Source organism: Canis lupus, chromosome 18 (assembly GCF_003254725.2).
Source record: "Canis lupus dingo isolate Sandy chromosome 18, ASM325472v2, whole genome shotgun sequence".
NCBI classification, from domain to species: Eukaryota; Metazoa; Chordata; class Mammalia; order Carnivora; family Canidae; genus Canis; species Canis lupus.
In genome coordinates, this window is record NC_064260.1 from 37,056,508 (window position 1) to 37,075,411 (window position 18,904).

The 18,904-nt window shown below is 39.6% G+C and overlaps 1 protein-coding gene across 1 annotated transcript; it reads left to right on the forward strand.

The window, feature by feature from the left end:
• The first annotated feature begins 9,517 nt into the window (after nt 1-9,517).
• LOC112663408 (olfactory receptor 10V1-like) lies at nt 9,518-18,504 on the forward strand. The gene has a single exon (XM_049096789.1). The coding sequence runs from the start codon at nt 11,460-11,462 to the stop codon at nt 12,396-12,398; it is 939 nt and encodes a 312-aa protein (XP_048952746.1). The 5' UTR covers nt 9,518-11,459; the 3' UTR covers nt 12,399-18,504.
• Nucleotides 18,505-18,904: the final 400 nt, after the last annotated feature.

Here is an 18,904-nt window from a genome sequence, read left to right on the forward strand (position 1 = left end):
CCTTCCCTTTTGTTGTGATTTCAATGTTAGTTCCATTTTCAAAGCCTTTAATGTGATATTCAGATATGTTCCACATGGGTTCTACCCAGTGATCAGTCTGGCACACGGAAAGTGGTTTCTCTCTTAGTTGTGTCTAAGTTCTCGAAGTCTCTAGTATGCTGTTTGGAATCCTTTCCACCCATTTGTGACCTAGGAATTCATAAAAAACTGTATCGGATCACTTTCCCTAGCTCCTCCGTCTGTAAAATCTCCCTGGTACTTTCCACTTCCCTGGGTTCTCCCTGCTTGGTCAGAAGGCTGAGGCTTTATTTACCTACTCTGAAGGGAGTTTCCCTTGACTGCATGCAGGTCTGAGTCCAAATAACAGGAAGACAGGACAGAAAAAAAAATCCACAGGGGTTCACCTTCTAGAGACAACAAGCTCTTTGGAGAAAAAGGTACCTTCCCCTTGAGTTTCTGGTGCCTGTGGGCCCCACTGTTGTCATCGTCACCAGTAGAGGATCCTGTTCTCAGTTCTCAAGTCTGAACTAGATGGTTCCTCTGGGAGCCCGGTCTATCCATGCCAATGCCCACTTCTGGGTTTCAGGCTGCCTTGAGTTCAGCCAGAGGACGTAAGAGAGGCAACAGAAGGGGGCAAACCAACCACCAGTTCAGCTGTACTGCTAAGTCTGGCCTTCTTTCCTGAACTACCTGTCACTATTTGCTTTTCAGAGTCCTCAAATGGCTGTTCTCTGCCCAAGTTTTATAGCTGTATTCATTGGCAGACACAGGGTAGATTACACTTACTTAATTTTACCCAGAACCAATAACAATATTCCTTTTCTATAGAACTAAAGGCTATCTTTCTATAATTTCTTCTTATTGGTTTTTGTTTCACATTCTGGGATTTCACAAAATAAAGCTTATTTTTTTTGTCCCTCTGAAAGTCGTTATGTCTTCCAGTTTCCTGTTCTCAAAGCTAAAATTAAAAGAGTAGATGTTTTATAGAGTTCATGTGTCTTATTTTCTGGTAAATAAACTCAAACCACGGATTGACTTGGTAGATATGACTTGTGGAATATCCAAGTACAGTTGTTTTTTTTAATCTCCATATGAAGTTGAAAAGCAGATATTGCACAAGTTTCTTTTCTATCATGAGATTTATCAGGATTGGTGGGACTCTGACATTTGGAGCTAATCTTAGTCACCCCTCTACCAAAATGCTTCCTTTATTTTGCCTTAGAGATGAACCACATGATCACCCATCATGGTCTCAGCCTTCCTCCACTTAAGTTCTACAACAGCTCTGGTCCATGGTTCCTGGTCTCCTGGAGAAGAACATAGTTTGAATTCTTTATTGCTTTGGGTAATTCTCTATTAACCTATCAAGTGTTGAGTTAATAGGTTGATAATGTTGAGTTGATAGTTGATAATGCTGTATGCATTAAGTGGACATCAGCTTTTTTTTTTTTTTTTTTGTCCACCAAAAAGAGCTTAATTCAGATACAAATAATTTGAGTGGATGAGACATATGACAGTGGTACAGATTTTTTTAAAGATTTTATTTATTTATTCATGAGAGGCACAGACAGAGAGAGAGGCAGACACACAGGCAGGGGGAGAGGCAGGCTTGATGCAGGGAGCCTGATGCCGGACTTGATCCCGGGACTCCAGGATGACTCCCTGAGCCGAAGGCAGGTGCCAAACCACTGAGCCACCCAGGGATTCCCAGTGGTACAGATTTGTACAGAAATCTACTGAAAGCTTCAATGGCTCTGGGTTCCAATTCTTTTTATTTATTTTTTAATTTATTCATGAAAGACACACACACACACAGAGAGAGGCAGAGACACAGGTAGAGGGAAAAGTAGGTTCCCTGGGGCAAGCCTAATGCGGGACTTGATCCCAGGACCCCAGGATCATGACCTGAGCCAAAGGTAGATGCTCAACCACTGACACACTCAGGTGTCCCCAGGAAGTCCAGTTCTTAACTCTGATTTATTCAATTTGCCTAAAACATATTTTCTATCTGATTTTTTAAGTTGTCCTAATCTTAACTGCAATATGACATGTTTGTCTTTGGCTCTTCTACAGGATCTCCACCTGGTCTCCTAAGACTTTTCTACTATCTCTCAAGCTCTCGTTAACTGATGCCATTTTCTCATGATGTTTCTTTTAAAATCTCTTGTCTCACCAAGACTAGTGTGAATTGTTTCAAAGTTCTGCATCTTTGGAGGACAGTGCCTGTAGGTTCCTGTTCACTATCTCCTCCTCTCGGGTCAACTGCAAACTTAAATGCTAAGACATCTTCTGGCACCAAGACAACACTTAAAATAAATATTTGTTGAACAAAAAATTTACTGTTAAGTCCCATGAATGTGCACAGCTTTCCAGTCGAAAGTAGTTCTTCTCATATTGCCAAGTTGTCGTTGATGTCTCATCCTTTATGTGACCAAGAAGATTGATTTAAGTTAATAAATATCTATGGAGTAACTACATGTGTGCAGACTTTTTAAAAAATAAATTCACCATTGTATTTGGCCTCAATCGGATATGTAGTCTAATAATTTTTTAAGTACACAATTACCTATACAACAATGTCATAACCAAGGTTAATATAAAGAACTATGACAGTTTAAAGAGCCTATTTCTAAATACACAATTAGGAGAGACTTTATGGAGAAAATATCTTTTTAAGTAAGAATTTTAGGGTAGGCTGGAGTTTGACAGCAAGAGACCCTAGGATATGTCTATACAATGACATGAGATGAGCAAAAGCATGGAGGTGGGAAAGTATAGAATCTATTCAGATTAGAATACAGAGTAAAATGGAGATTCTACTGGAAAATCTCGTGGAATTTAAGAGGAAAAAAAATTACACAGAGAGGGTCTTCAATGGCAAGTAGGATTTTTGTTTTTAAACAATAGTGTAGGGATCCCTGGGTGGCTCAGCGGTTTGGAGCCTGCCTTTGGTCCAGGGCGCGATCCTGGAGTCCCAGGATCGAGTCCCGTGTTGGGCTCCCGGCATGGAGCCTGCTTCTCCCTCTGTCTGTGTCTCTGCCTCTCTCTCTCTCTCTCTCTCTCTCTCTCTCTCTCTCGTTCTGTCTGTCTATCATGAATAAATAAATAAAATCTTTAGAAAAAAAAACAATAGTGTAACAGCAGGCCACAGAACAGAAAAATAACATGAACAATTTTTAATATACAGTAAATCACAATATGGAGAGATTTCATATTTGGACAATTTATTTTTAAAGGTTTTACTTATTCATTATTCATTTGAGAAAGACAGCACAAGCAGAGGAGAGAGGCAGAGGAAGCGGGAGAAGCAGATTCCCCACTCAGCAGGGAGCCTGATGGGAGGCTCAATCCCAGAACCCTGAGATCATGACCCAAGCAGAAGGTAGACACTTAACCATCTGAGCTACCCAGGAGCCCCATATTTGGACAAATAGAGATACTATTTTTTGAGGACCTACCATATAATAGACATTGTGCTGTATGCATTAAGTGGACATTAGTTTTTTGTTTTTGTCTACCAAAAAGAGCTTAATCCAGATATAAATAATTTGAGTGGATGAGACATATGACAGTGGTACAGATTTGTACAGAATAAGTAACAGATTGAAACATAAGATCCTCTTAAACACTCTAGACCATTGTGAACAAAGTAGCAAAATTCACTTTTGATGCCAGTCAACTTTTATATCATCCAAGAGATATACAATTATTTTTCAATTCCAATAAAATCCTAGAACAAATTCAAGACATATTTACTAAATAAATTGGGGGCTATTGTCAAATATATAATAGAAAAATTGAGTTTCCTATGATGCCTCTAAATATACAGTACACAATACTCTTCAGAAAATTGCTGATGATATAAATAGGGATATAGTTTGTAGAATGCAAGCCAAAGACAGACTTTAGAAAATATCTACTTTTAAATTCACTTTTCCAAGTAATACTTTGGCATAATATCTTAAGTAAATTAATATTTTAAGCAATATAATGCAAGCACCAAAACTCATTGTATATAATGCCCTTGGAAGCTATGAAAGAGACCAATAAACTGTTTCAAAAATAAGAAAGCAAACACTATATATATATATCAATATATACATATATTGATTCCAAGTAAATTTTTCAGTCTCTGAACATGATGGCAGCTTCCTCAACCCAGAAATTTAAAAGAGAAAAAAAAAAAAAACCAGAAGCAACATTCATTTCAACTGTGAATTGTGAATCCCACAATCAGCTCATCAATTTCAAATCTAGTTATTGTTTTTCTCTATTGAAAACAGCAATATTATCTTTCAAAGAAAGGCTTATACTCCTAAGAGAATTTTGTGGCCTTTTCACTATCTGAATTGACATGTGTAATTTTTTTTTCAAACGTGCTTCCTTTTTTAAAAAAAATTTTTTATTGGAGTTCAATTTGCCAACATATAGTATAACACCCAGTGCTCATCCCATCAAGTGCCCCCCCCCAGTGCCCGTCACCCAGTCACCCCCACCCCCCGCCCACCTCCCTTTCCACCACCCCTTGTTCGTTTCCCAGAGTTAGGAGTCTCTCATGTTCTGACGTGTAATTTAAAGAATTATGAAGAAACTGAGCTATTGTACTCACATGTAAAACTTTATCATTGAAATTGAGTGAGCACAATAAGGAATGTGCTATTGATATGAACTCGTGTATACGGAATTAAAAATCTTAAATAGTTTTCTAAGCTCTAGTATGAGATTCCTATTTTAAATAGTATAATATATTTACAGTAATAATTTACTAGGCACATTTTCAAATACTAGGTCTCAGGATTTTTTTAAGACTCATTTTAGGTCTCTTTTTTTTAAAGACTTTATTTATTTGAGAGAAAGCAGCAAGAGAGAGCAGGGCAGGAGGGAGGGGCAGACAAATAAGCAGGCTCCCTGCTAAGCAGGGAGCCGGAAGGGACTAGATCCCAGGATCTTGGGATCAATACCTGATCTGAGGGTAAGCATCTAATCAACTGAGCAACCCAGGTGCCCCCAACCCCCAACGCTCTTTTTTTTTTTCAAAGACTTTATTTATTTATTCATGAGAGACACAGGGAGAGAGAGAGAGAGAGAGGCAGAGACACAGGCAGAGGGAGAAGCAGGCTCCATGTAGGGAACCCAAGGTCAGACTCAATCCCAGGACTCCAGGATCACGCCCTGGGCCGAAGGCAGGCGCTAAACCAGGCAGGCGCTAAACCGCTGAGCCACCCAGGGATCCGCCTAACTCTCATTTTTCAATTTGCAAATATAAGTTGCTGGTGGAGAATGTAGCTTTCCAAATTTAATACTTAAGGTCTACAATGGCATAAGAAAGATGACTGTCAAATCTAGTGATGGCTTCTATAAAACAGAGATATCAGAACTGATAAGCATTGAAATACTAAAAAAGTTCATTTCCATGAAAGCAAGATGTGTAAATATTTTGTAAGAAATTAAGACAAATTCCATATGATTTCACTTACATATAGAATCTAAAAAATAAAACAAATGAATAGACAACAACAACAAAAGAGAAACAGACATAAATACAGAGAACAAACTGGTGGTTACCAGAGGAGAGCAGAGGTGGGGGATGGACAAAATAGATAAAGGGGACCAAGAGGCATAAAATTCCAATTATAAAATAAATAAGTCACGGGTATAAAAAGTACAACATAGAGAATACAGTCAATAATATTGTAATAACTTTGGTGACAGATAGTGACTCTTCTTATCATGATGAGCATTTTGTAAGATACACAACTATAGAATCAAATTGTAGCTAATATATGCCAACTACACTTCAATTTTTTTAAAATGACAATTAAAAAAATTATTATATCCAGTACATACTTATTACAGTTAAAAATTCAATTTTTCTATTACTTAGGTTTAATAATTTGATCTGTATACTGAATCTGTAAACAGAATTCATGTTTGCTCTAATTGTGACTGAAAAACAAATAATGTGCTTGGAAACTTTTCCAATTTAAAGAAGCTTTATAAGCCAAACGACCATGAAAATGATCCTTTTCTAAAGGTTTTATGATTTTAAAAAAAGTTTTTATGATCAAGAGAAATATAGCACCAAAAGACAAAGGGTGGGGGTGCCTGGGTGGCTCAGTTGGCTAAGCATCTGCCTTTGGCTCAGGTCATGATCCCAGGGTCCTGGGATCAAGCCCCTTAACAGGCTCCCCACTCTCAGGGAGCCTGCTTCTCCCTCTCCTCCTTGCTCATGCTCTCTCACTATCTCTCTCTCAAATAAGTAAAATATAAAATATTAAATTTAAAAAATGTTGCATGGTGACAGATGGTGGCTATACTTATCATGGTGAGCACTTGAGTAATGTATAGAGTTGTCTAATCACTATCTTGTACACCTGAGACCAATTTTGTTAATTATACCTTAATACAAAGTAATAATAATCAGATATTTAATTCAATTTCTCAACCCTTTAGGTGATTAGATATATTTTTTATTACATTATTTTCTTTATAAAAATGACACCAGTGATCTTACTCCAGAACCAAGACTATTCCAGTTGTTTTTTTGGACACTATCATGGAAAATAACACCCAGGAACTATTTTTAAAACAATCGAGCAAAGGGATGACTTCATCAAGGCAAATACCAATGAAATGTAAGCGGACTCTTTGAAAGCTACTAAACTGTATGATAAAGGTTGTCTGTTTTCCTTGCTTTGAATTTCTAAGGGCTGTAAACCACTGTTGGAGATGGAACTTTACTGGCGGATTGTGAAACCCTCCTAGAGACCAGGCTCTAAGGCATAAATGCCTCACTTGAACACAGCAAGATGCAAGATTGCTGAAGCACTTTCTGTGCTTGCAGAAAACTCTGAAGGTGAGGTATGTGCCACGACCTGGCACTGGTTTGTGGGCAGGGATTTAGGGACACCCAGGAGGTTGGTCCCAAAGATCCCTGCAGAAGTTGTAAAGGCTTAAAGATTGAGGGAAATCTTTAGAAATAACACTTGGATTAGAAGATTAGTTCCTCCTTCCAGAAGAAGGTGAGTCTGCAGCCAATTCCAGCATCTCTCTTAGCTGCCTTGTAGGGTATCAGATTCCCTACCTCTGTGCTTCAGAGCCAACGCTGAAGGTACAAATGATAGTAAAGGAGATACACCACCAGAGTTCTTGATAATAAGATGATTCTAATTATCCCTTGGAATAATAAATATCTGGTCTCTGTCTTTGGCTTTTGTAACATCTGTAAAAGTCTGTAAGACTGGCAGCACCAAGAAAATTTTGATCTATAAAAAAAAAAAGAAAACTTTGATCTATGTTTTGCCTTCTTTCCATGTAATCAGCGACTAATATACCTGTGATTTATCATGGGTCCATGACTGAGTCCAAGTGAAGACAGATGGAGGGGATCGAAACTGTTTTACTGTGCATTGAACAATTTCCAGTTTGAGTTCAGTGCAGAAAAAACATCTGACAACTTCAAAATTAAAAGAACTGAGAAGCTATGCATCTAGTCACAAGAATGGCAATGACCATTCTGTGGGTAAAAAGGCTAACTCCTTAACATCTCGTTATTTAACACAAATTTGTATGGTCCTAAAGAATCAGGTGGAAATTCTTTTGGCTCTGGCTCCAAGATTCAAAATATTCTGGATAAGTTCCCTACTATTTTTCATTTTTTAAAAAAGATTTTATTTATTCATGAGAGACACGCACAGAGAGGCAGAGACACAGGCGGAGGGAGACACAGGCCCCCTGCAGGGAACCTGATGTGGGACTTGATCTCAGGACCCCGGGATCACAACCTGAGCCAAAGGCAGACATTCAACCACTGAGCCACCCAGGCACCCACTATTTTTCATTTCTTATGAGGATTATAATAAGGCCCTACATTGAACTACTCCTTACAAGAACCTCAAAATATCCCAGACAATACTATATGTTCTCGCTTTCCCTCGTATATACAAGTAAGAAATCATTCATTCATTCATACATTTGGTTTAACTTGTCTCCTGTATTCTGATACAATGATAGGTGCTGAGTGTTATAATAGTACGAATGAGATATGAGAGCCATGAGCCCCTCCTTCTTGGAGAATGTGAAATAAGAGAAAATATAAATAGCCTAAGTCATCAATTATAGTAATTAAAATCCAGAGAGATCAAAATACACTGGAAAATTCAGATGGAATTGGAAATATCTTTATAGTTACTGGATTCCCTCTTGGAACTAGATTGTCCTGGTTCAAATTGGAGTAATAATGATATCATACCAACATACTCATACTTTGTCCTGTGGAGGTAAATCAGATGCAGGGAGACATGTACTTGTACATAGAGAACTAAAAGCAGGAAAACATGATCATCAAAGATTTTATATACTATAATATCAGAATAAGAATGCATGTTATCTATGGTAAGACTCACACAGGACCATTAGTACAGCTTTTCAAAAATCAATCATGGTAATAGCTAGCCTGGAATGACACCACCACCAGATACTGTACAAACCACTTTATGGTCATTCCCTCATTTAATCTTTACAACAACGTTGTGGGATAGATGTTGATATTATTAGCACTTTGAAGACAAAGAAAGTGAAGTGCACAGAGAGAAACTTTTCAAAGTCACATAGACGGTCAAAGCAGAGACAGGTGATGGTCCCAGGTCTCCTCAACTCCAGTACTCAAATCCTTAACTCTGCTAGGCTTTACTGCCAATTCTGAGGACCAATCAGTATGACCATGTTTTTAGGAACCAGAGATTGATCCTTTTGGTGCCTGTAAGCACCGCTTTAATTCTGAGCTAATCTGATCTCTTTAGAGGGTAAGCCAAGGCTCATCAAGTTTTAATAAGTAGCATTTTTAGAGGAGCCCCAATGATACAAACAATGTAGATTCATGGAATTAGCTACAAGTTTAGAACAGAATTCTCTTTATCTTTTCCTCTAGCATCATTAAGATCATTCTTCTATTTATGTAAGAACCTTATCCTGAGAAAAGCCATTTGCTGACTTGTTCTGAGTTCACTGGGAGTGTCAGTGACAAGATCACAGCTAGTTCATGGTCCTGCAACAAGAATCAAGCTAAGATTTCTATAATCACTGATAAGTACATGGAGATCTGAACGCTAGCCTCTCTTCAACCTCTAAATCATTGCCTGATAATAATAGGTCAGTTAATTACCCTTTCTGCGCTTCAGCCTCAAGATGGAAGTTTTAATAGCTACCTTCCTACCTGCTGAACATTTTAAGACAATTAAACTGAGATAGTGGAACATAAATACATTGAGAAAGCATAAAATATTCTATAACGAATTGTTCCTAAGTTGCTGTAAGACATCTAGTCAGTTTTCAAGGTTTATGTCCATGTTATGTCACTTCCCTCCCATATGCACAGGGGTCTAAAATGTTCCCCCTTCCAGGGTGTCTGGGTGGATGGCTCAGTTGGTTAAGAGTCTGACTCTTGATCTCAGCTCAGGTCTTGATCTCAGGGTTGTGAGTTCAAGTCCCATGCTTGGCATGGATCTAATAATTTTTTTTTTAAATAAAATCTTTCCCCTTTCCAGGGCCTGAAAGAGAAGTTGATTCTGGCAAATAAAATCAGGTAAGGTGCTATTTATTGACAGATACAATGGCATTATAACGGACCCTCTTAATTTACACTCTCACTGCCATCCATCTTAGCTTACATTTTCATTTCAGCTGGGTGAATTTTTCATTTTACCAGGAAAAATTTAATTTTATGAATGAAGGTCTTTACTCTTCATCTCCTACCCCTTTGGTAAATGTCTAATCTTCCTTCCTGGAAGAATGAGCCTGACCCAGATCCAAGCAGTAATTAACAAAACTATGGGAGTTTGGATGACTTCCTATGGGATGACTACTGGGTAGAGTGTGTGTATGGGTGTGACAGTTAACTACAAAGCAGCTGAACTAAAGCCCTACTGTTTTAAATGCTCTAGTTTCCTTTTGAAAGTCTATTCCAGCCCAAGCTACTCCCAATAGTCTAGAGGAAACTCTGCATGAATGCTTGGTCCCTTCCAGTGGAGAGGCCCAGAGCAGTGCAACGCCCAGACCAGAAATGCACATCAGCCTAATCTTCAAAGAGAGATTCAGGGAGATAGAGAAGATTATTTTCCTCATACAGGAAAACAGTTTGGGATTTGAGCACTGAATTATTTGAAGCCAAACTAATAAGTACTAATTAAGATGGGCAAATTTTCAGTGACCATGTTTTCTAAACACAAAGGAATTAAGCTGCACCCGGCTTGTAAAAGGAATGTTTTCCTTCCATGAACCCTTAAGTCACACTTTGCAAGACTATGTGCTCTACCTAAATGTAAATCTACCCAGATGGTGAAAACCGTAATCATTAATTTATTCATTCAACAAACATTCATTGGTCACCATACTAGGCGTTAGATGGGGAGGAAAAAGATACCGTCCTTACCCTGCAAAGGATCATGTATCTTTGATAAATCAGACATACATAAAACAAATTATCTCACAAATAGAATAAAAGAAAAAAGAGGTTTTAGAAAGGTGTACAAGATATCACACTTGGTACTTTCTCTGCCATTTGCACAAATGTGGGCATTGCCCAATTGTCATGGGGCGGGGGGAAGAATTTTTATAAACTTTCCAAAGCTAGAGGTCTATACTGATGTTTCTAAAGCTGCTGTACTCTTGACCCTTGGTTAAAAACACAAAGTTTATATAATAAGTTTATATAAGTTTATATGAGTTTATGGGGTGCTGACTGTATCCTCTTGGGGATCATGGCTCATGATAGGTTTGTAGCTATTTGGAAGCCTCTGCATTACACCCTCATCAGGAGATGGCAGCTGTGTGCCCACCTGGCTCTGGGAGCCCTGGTTCTTGGTTTCATTCTAACCTTACAGTTAAGGGCCAATATACTAGAAGGGTCAGAATTTTTTCTGCAATCACAAACCAGTAACGGAACCATCGTGCTCAATACTGCTGCATCGGCGTAAGTTGACCTCTTTTTTTGTCTAGGGAGATAAACCTTCAGAGGACAATGGAGCATCCTTCATATGAGATAATATGATCCTAATTTATAAAATAGGACTTGGACTCAAGATCATTATGACTTCGTATTTGATGGCCAGTATATTATTGCTAGGCAACGTGTAGGTTTCGAGGCTTGGTGGTTATTAGTTCTGCTGGTTCTTGCAAAACAAAAGTGAAGTCAAAGTCCTGAGCTCAATTGCCACATGGGGCAAATTTGTGGCTCTTACTCAAAGTGATATCCTTTATAGTTAAACTGAGCCAACTCTCTTGAAAATGTGAGCTGGTGAACACAAGCAACAATAGAGAACGACCTGCCCAGCATAAACTCTCTTCAAGATTATTAAAGCTATAGGTGCTAACTCGGTTTCATCACCTTCATCCTAAAGCTCAAAGCACTTTCTTTCCTAACAATTTCTCTTTTGTCCTAGAAAACCTGAGGTGCCACTTTTATGGGGGATGAAAACCAAACCATAGACATCCAGTTCCACTTTCATCCATTTTCACCCATCCTGGAGATACAAATACTTATTTTTGTGGCTTTCCTGCTAATGTATATTGGCAGTCTCACTGGTAATGCCACAATCTTTCTCACTGTCTGGGCAGAGCGTTCACTCCACACTCCCATGTATTTCTTTCTGGCCAATCTGGCAGTTCTGGAGATCTTTTACTCTTCCACTGTTGCCCCTCTCGCTTTGGTCAACCTCCTGACCATGGGGAGAATACCCATCTCTTTCGCTGGCTGTGGCACACAGATGTTCTTTTTTGTCTTTCTGGGCAGTGCTGACTGTATCCTCTTGGGGATCATGGCTTATGATCGGTTTGTAGCTATTCGGAAGCCTCTGCGTTACACCCTCATCATGAGATGGCAGCTGTGTGCCCAGCTGGCTCTGGGAGCCCTGGTCCTTGGTTTCATTCTAGCCTTACAACTAACAGCTCTGATTTTCCATCTGCCATTTTGTGGCCACAACAGAATCACTCACTTCTACTGTGATGTACTCCCGATCTTGCAGCTGGCCTGTGGGGATACTCGAATGCAAGAAGCCATGATCTTCATTGTCAGTGTCATCATCCTCACCATTCCCTTTTCTCTGATCTCCATCTCATACGTCTTCATTGTGGGTGCCATTCTGAAGATCCGCTCTGCAGAGGGGCGGCACAAGGCCTTCTCCACCTGTTCTTCTCACCTGACTGTAGTTCTCCTCCAGTATGGCTGCTGTAGCCTTATCTATTTACGCCCCAGCTCTAGCTACAACCCAGAAATGGGCCGTGTGGTGTCTGTTGTCTACACTTTTGTCACCCCTGTCTTGAACCCCTTGATCTACAGTATGAGGAACAAGGAGCTGAAAGATGCATTAAATAAGGTAATGAAAAGACATCTGCTCCACTAGGAAATGTGTGAGTTTCTAGGCTCATGTAAATGGCAGGAAATTATTCTTCAGAAAATGATCAACTCAGGGGAACTGATTTACTACTTCCTCAGGCCCCAGTTCCTACTTCTAGCTCCCAATGGCAGTGCAAACTCCTGAAAGTAAGATATTATTTAAGATGGGCACATATTTTTTGTTCACTAATCCATCCCTAGTGCCTTAAACAGCTCAAGTAGATAGTCAATACGTATTTATTGAATTGATGAGTTCCTTCAAGTGATATCAAAGGACATTATTTGTCACATACTGAAATTTGCATATACTAGCATTCCATAAGTACTCAGAGTAATTTTAAGAGGTTCCCTCCAAGAGCACTAATAGTTCTTCAAGCTTCTACTCATTAAGCCTTACTTTTTCTCCTTTCTATTGACGGAGTCTTGGGAAATGTTTATTGTGAAACCCACCAGTGTTGAGAAGTTCTAAAAATAACATCTGGAATATAATATGTATCTGGAATGTATTGTCATTTTAAAAGTATATTTGGTGATGCTTCAAAATTATAAACAATATCTTCACCCCATTTGGAATAGGAAAATTCAAGAAGGGGTCAAGGGACTAAAGATTATCTGGCAGAACTGATAAAAGAACTTCTTTGTTCTTGCCAACCTGTCTTGTTATGGTTCTACTTTTAAAATACCACTTTTTTCATTTTTAAATATACATCAATTTTAGAAAAATTGGGAAACCTATAAAAGTAGACAGAAAAAAAAGTTAAAAATCATTTCTAACCCAATTAAAGTAAACAGATAAAGTAACAGTAAGCAGATAATATTCGGGTACTTTATACATTATGCATATTACGAGATGTGGCACCCTGTTTCATTCTCTAACTCGTAATGTAAACATCTGCCTTGCTGAAGTGGCCTTCTAAAACATGAGCTGTCGTATTATTTCCATTTATCCTTATTGGCGCTTAAAGGGCTACCAATTTTTCACTATTGCAAGTTATCACTGTGATAAACATCTTTAAATACAATTTATTGTGTGTTAACTCTAATTCCTTCCCTAGGGTTAAAATAATTTTAAACCCCTATTTACACACACATTGCCAAATTGCATTCCTAGAGACTACAAATTTATACTCCCACAAACTATTTACAAAAGTATTTGCCTTATAATTTCATGCTCAACACTGAGCTGCTTCCTTCCTTTCCTTTCTTCCGTTCTTCCCTCCTTCACTCTCTTTCTTCCTTCTGTTTCTTTTCTTATTGTCATTTTGATGGTTTTTACAATGGCAACTATTAATCTAGTTTACGTTCATTAAATTGAACTTTTTATGTATTTTATAGCAATTTAAAAATTTTTGTGGGTTTATCTAAGATGCTTAAAGAATTTTAAGACCTATTTTTAAGTCTTTATAATTTATGTCAATGCTTGCCCTGTATGTGTGGGAAGCATTTTGAAAGTTTATTTCATACATATATTACATATTATATATACTATTTATACACACTATACATGTATGTTACTGTGGAATTCACAATTCAAATCTTGCTTTGTGGGGATCCCTGGATGGCTCAGCGGTTTAGCGCCTGCCTTTGGCCCAGGGCGCGATCCTGGAATCCTGGGATCGAGTCCCGCATCGGGCTCCCGGCATGGAGCCTGCTTCTCCCTCTACCTCTCCCTCTACCTCTCTCTCTACGTCTATCATGAATAAATAAATAAAATCTTTAAAAAAAACTTTTGCTTTGTGATTTTCCCATTTTTACAACAAATACATTCTGAAATGTTACCTGAAATCAAATATTCATTCATATTTTGTTCTTGGGGTTTTATGTTTAAATTTTTAAATGGAACTTACCATTCTGGAATTTGTTGAGTTGTATGCTGTGCTACAAGGCTTTAACTTTTACCTCAAATAACCAACTGCTTCAGTATAATTTTCTTTTTTTTTTAAAGATTTATGTATTTATGATAGAGAGAGAGAGAGAGAGAGAGAGAGGCAGAGACACAGGAGGAGGGAGAAGCAGGCTCCATGCACCGGAAGCCCGACATGGGATTCGATCACTAGGTCTCTAGGATCGCGCCCTGGGCCAAAGGCAGGCACTAAACCGCCGAGCCACCCAGGGATCTCCTGCTTCAGTAGAATTTTCAAACCATGTTTATCCATTTAACCACTGAATTATCATCTTCATCATGTAGTAAATACACATTTCTCTTAAGCTCTATTTCTTCGGTGCTTACTGCATTCCCTGTATCTATCAGTCCATACATTTCTACACCAATACCACCTTATTTGTACCACTGGTATTTTATGATCATTTACATCACAGTATTAGAATGAATTTATCTTTCCAGAAATTTGCCACAGTTAATAGGTTTGGAGTTTGCCTTCAAACAGGTTGTGGTAGTTTTGAAAAAATCCTTCGATGTTCCTCCCTTTCCAAGGTAGAGTGTAACCCCCCTCCCTTTGAGTGTGGGCTATACTTAGTTAACTTATTTCTAGCAAACAGAATGTGGCAGGACTGATACTTGACTTCTCAGGCTGGGCCATAAAATACTGGGGCTGCAGCCTCTCCCTCCTCACATAACTCACTCTGGGAGAAGTTGCCATGTTCTGAGAACTACCAGGAAGCTCCACGGAGAGGTCCACACAGAGAGAAACTGAGGCCTCTTGACAACAGCCATGAGAGTCAACCTATGTTGGGCACAGACCTGTCTTCAGATGACTGGAGCCCTGGCTGACTTTTTGACTGTACCTCCTGAAACACTATGAGCCAGAATCACTCTGCTAAGCTGCTCCTTCTAGATTCCTGACTCTCTGAAGCTTTGTAAGATAATAAGTAACTTTAGTTTTCAGCTGCTATGTTTTGGGATAATTTTTTGTGCAGCAATAGATAACATAACTCCCATTACTGGAATGAACCCAGCAATGATTGACAAGCTGCATTTTAGGAGGCTTTTGCATGCATATGGCCTACATTCCACCATGTCCTTACCAAAGATTGTATAAGCTCCAAACTGCAAGGATTTCCCAAATGTCCTTTAATTCTGTACCACTCTCACACACCATCATATAAACCCAGGTGGTGCTGGCGGTGGTGACTTTTTAAGGGGAGAAAAATACTTACCTTGTTAAGATTTGACTTTTGTTTCAAGAGGTTTCTTGGCCTCTCTTATCCAAAAAGCTTTGTCTCCTACCCCTTGGCCCCAACTTTCCAAAATGACCAGCATGACATATCCCTTCTCACATGCCCTCCTCCCACTGTGATGTTGACACTCTTTCCATCCACAGGTGGGGTCCATCTTTCCTGCCCTTGAATCTAGGTGGCCTTATAACTGCAGGAGAAGTGATGCTATGTCACCTTCAAGACTAGGTGATAATAGGGGATATGATTCCAATTGGCCCTTACGGGACACTTGTTCTTGGAATCTAGCCACCATGCTGTGAAGAAAGAAACCACACAGGAAGTCCACATGTAAGTGCGAAAACCCCACTCAGGTCTCAGCTGACAGCACCAACTCCCAGGTTGAGAGAAACTTCAGATGGTTCTAGCAACCAACCACTGGGTCATTCCCAGCTTCAAGCAGTACCATGTGATGCAACCTGGAGCAGAGATGCGCTATTCCCATTGTGTCCTGGCCAAACTGCAGTATCACTAGCAAAATAAATCATAATTATTATCTTAACCACTACATTCGGACGGTCATGCATATCAAATAACTACAACATCCCAAGTTAACCGTCAAAGTACAAAATGTCATGTGTTTTACAAGTATCCTATTTCACTAATAAGAGGAAGAAAATTAAAATACCAGAATGCAAGCCATCTCTTCAGTGTCAGCTAATAGGTGAGGGCAGCAAGTGCACCCGAATTCTTAAACATCACTGTACTTTATTTTACATCAGGCTTCTGTGTAATTTACAGAATGTCTCAACACAGTTAATGGTCTTCATGGAATTTTGACTAATTTTCATACTTTGTTGATCAAATCTCTTTCTTTGGTAAGGTTTGCCCAAAGGAAGAGATATAGCCAAGGTCCCTCCCATGTAATGGTCTCAGAGGCCAGCCTGAATCTCTCTTTCCCCAACTGTCCCAGGAAAAGGCCAAAAACAAGAAGCTTACCTACCTTCTCCCACTTAGATATGGGAAAATAGAGAAGGCCAATGCCAGAAACAGACCAGTGAGGCTGAGGCTCAGGGAACAGGAAGGTGTGAGGAGTTAAGTTGAAGCTTTCACAGAATTTCCTCCCTTCCTCCCTACCCTTCTTGAGTCCTCTTCCACCCTGTCCCCATTTCCTCAGCACCAGCTGTCACCAGTAAAATGGGCAAAGATCTGTTCTGAATGGGATGCTCCACTGACCTTGCCCCGGTGATTCTACAGGAACTTAAAGGTACTTGGAGACCTGGGCCTTCAAGGGATAGCGTGTGAAGACCTCTCCTGTGAATCAGGAGATAGAATCCATTTTTACTTTGCCAATTCTTTTCTACATATTGGTTTATGATTGAGAGAGAACTCAGAAATGTCCAGACAATTACTATTAAGTACATGATAAGAATAAAATGCCGAATGCAAAGTACATAGTTTCTGCCTTCCATCACTTATTCTGAGAAGGGCTCAGAAAGGAGGGAATCATCATCCCTTTCCTGAGCCATGTAGATAAATGGCAAGGGGAATCAGTTCCCATCCCTCCCCTGCAATGCTCAGGGAATCCAAAGGAAATAATGGAAGCAACTATAAGCTTCCCCCACCTCTTGCCAGTTCAGTAATGGAAAATCATGCAAGGAAGCTGGCTTTCTGCTTTTATCTTCCAATGCCATGACCTATTCCAGAAAACTACCATGTCTTCCCACCTCTACAGGGCAGCCAATTGCTACGAACACAAGATGGATGTCTCCCAACACGTTGGTGTCAAAGACTGGTCAGCACTAAGCTGGGATCCATGGCAGGAGGGTGGGCCTACATGTTCTCTCACTCATTTGTGATTCTCTTTTTAATGATCCTTCATGATTTCACCTAGTGAACCTTTTTTTTTTCACCTTTAAGTAGTATACAAAATACTTGAATTTTAAAACATTTTCTCATTATACTACCAAAAATCATCTTATTTTATTGATCATTCATTCATTCATTCATTCATTCATGAGAGACACAGAAGGAGAGAGGCAGAGACTCAGGCAGAGGGAGAAGTCCGACGTGGGACTCAATTCTGGGTCTCCAGGATCACACCCTGGGCTGAAGGTGGTGCTAAACTGCTGAGCCACCGGGACTTCCCTTATTTTATTTTTTTTTAATATTTATTTTATTTGAGAGAGCTCAGGAGCAGGCGGGGTGGGGGGGCAAAGGCAGAGGGGGTGGAAGAGAATCTCAAGCAGACTCCCCACTGAGCACAGAGCCCAAAGCAGCGCTTGATCTCAAGACCCTGAGATCATGACCTGAGTGAAAATCAAGAGTCAGATGCTTAACCAACTGGGTGACCCAGGTATTCCACCAAAAATCATTTTAAATTCCCCTAATGGTTCACACATACCACATGATAGTAGGCTGTAAAATGTCCCCTCCCCCCAAGATGTCCCTATCCTAATCCCCAGAACCCATGAATATGTTACTTTCTATGGTAAAGGGGATTTTGCAGATGTAATTCAGGATCTTGAGATGGGGAGATTATCCTGGATTATCCAGATGTTTATCACAGAGTCTTTATAAGAGAGAAGCAGGAGGATTTGAGAGAAGAATGTGACAACAGAAGGAGAGGGTGAGAGGTAGAGTTCAAAAGACACTCGCCTGCTGGCTTTGCAAATGGGAAGATGGGGCTCCAAGCCAAGGAATGCAAGCAACCTCTAGAAGGTTTAAAAAAAAAAAAATGGTAAGGAAACATTCTCTCCTAGAACCTCTAGAAGGAACACAGTACCACAAGTTTGCTGACTACATGAGCAATGGCCCTCTGGGCAGTTGGTGAGTCTTTCTCCTCGATGACACCCTACAAGCATTCATGTTTAATGACCTAAAGCAATGGTTCACAAGGTAGAACCAGTGGCATCAGTGTCACCTGCAGCTTGTTATAAATGCAGCTTGCTCTCGGGGCCCTACTTCAGACCTACAGAATCAGAAACTCTAGGGATGAGGCCCAGCAGAGATTTAACAGCCTCTCTTGAGGAGGCGGAGAACCACTGGTTAAGAGTTGCACATTACTTAAAGAAAATTGATACCATCTAAAACAGTCTCACAAGAAAGTCAATTTTGTTTTACCTCAATTTTTTTTAAAAAGAATGTATAGAGCCTATTAATACCACAAGGAATTATTTGTAGCTTTTGGAGAAAGACGGTGCTAAAGAAAACGCAGTGGCTTTGTCTAACTGATGTCCTCTGTCGTGTGTCAAACTTCTACCTAAATGGCACGCCAGAGAGACTTTTCTTTCACCCACTCAAGGGACACTCTCCAGAGGTGTCAGATCTTATTTTTAAAGAATCACTTGTGAGGGCAGCCCGGGTGGCTCAGTGGTTTAGCGCTGCCTTCAGCCCAGG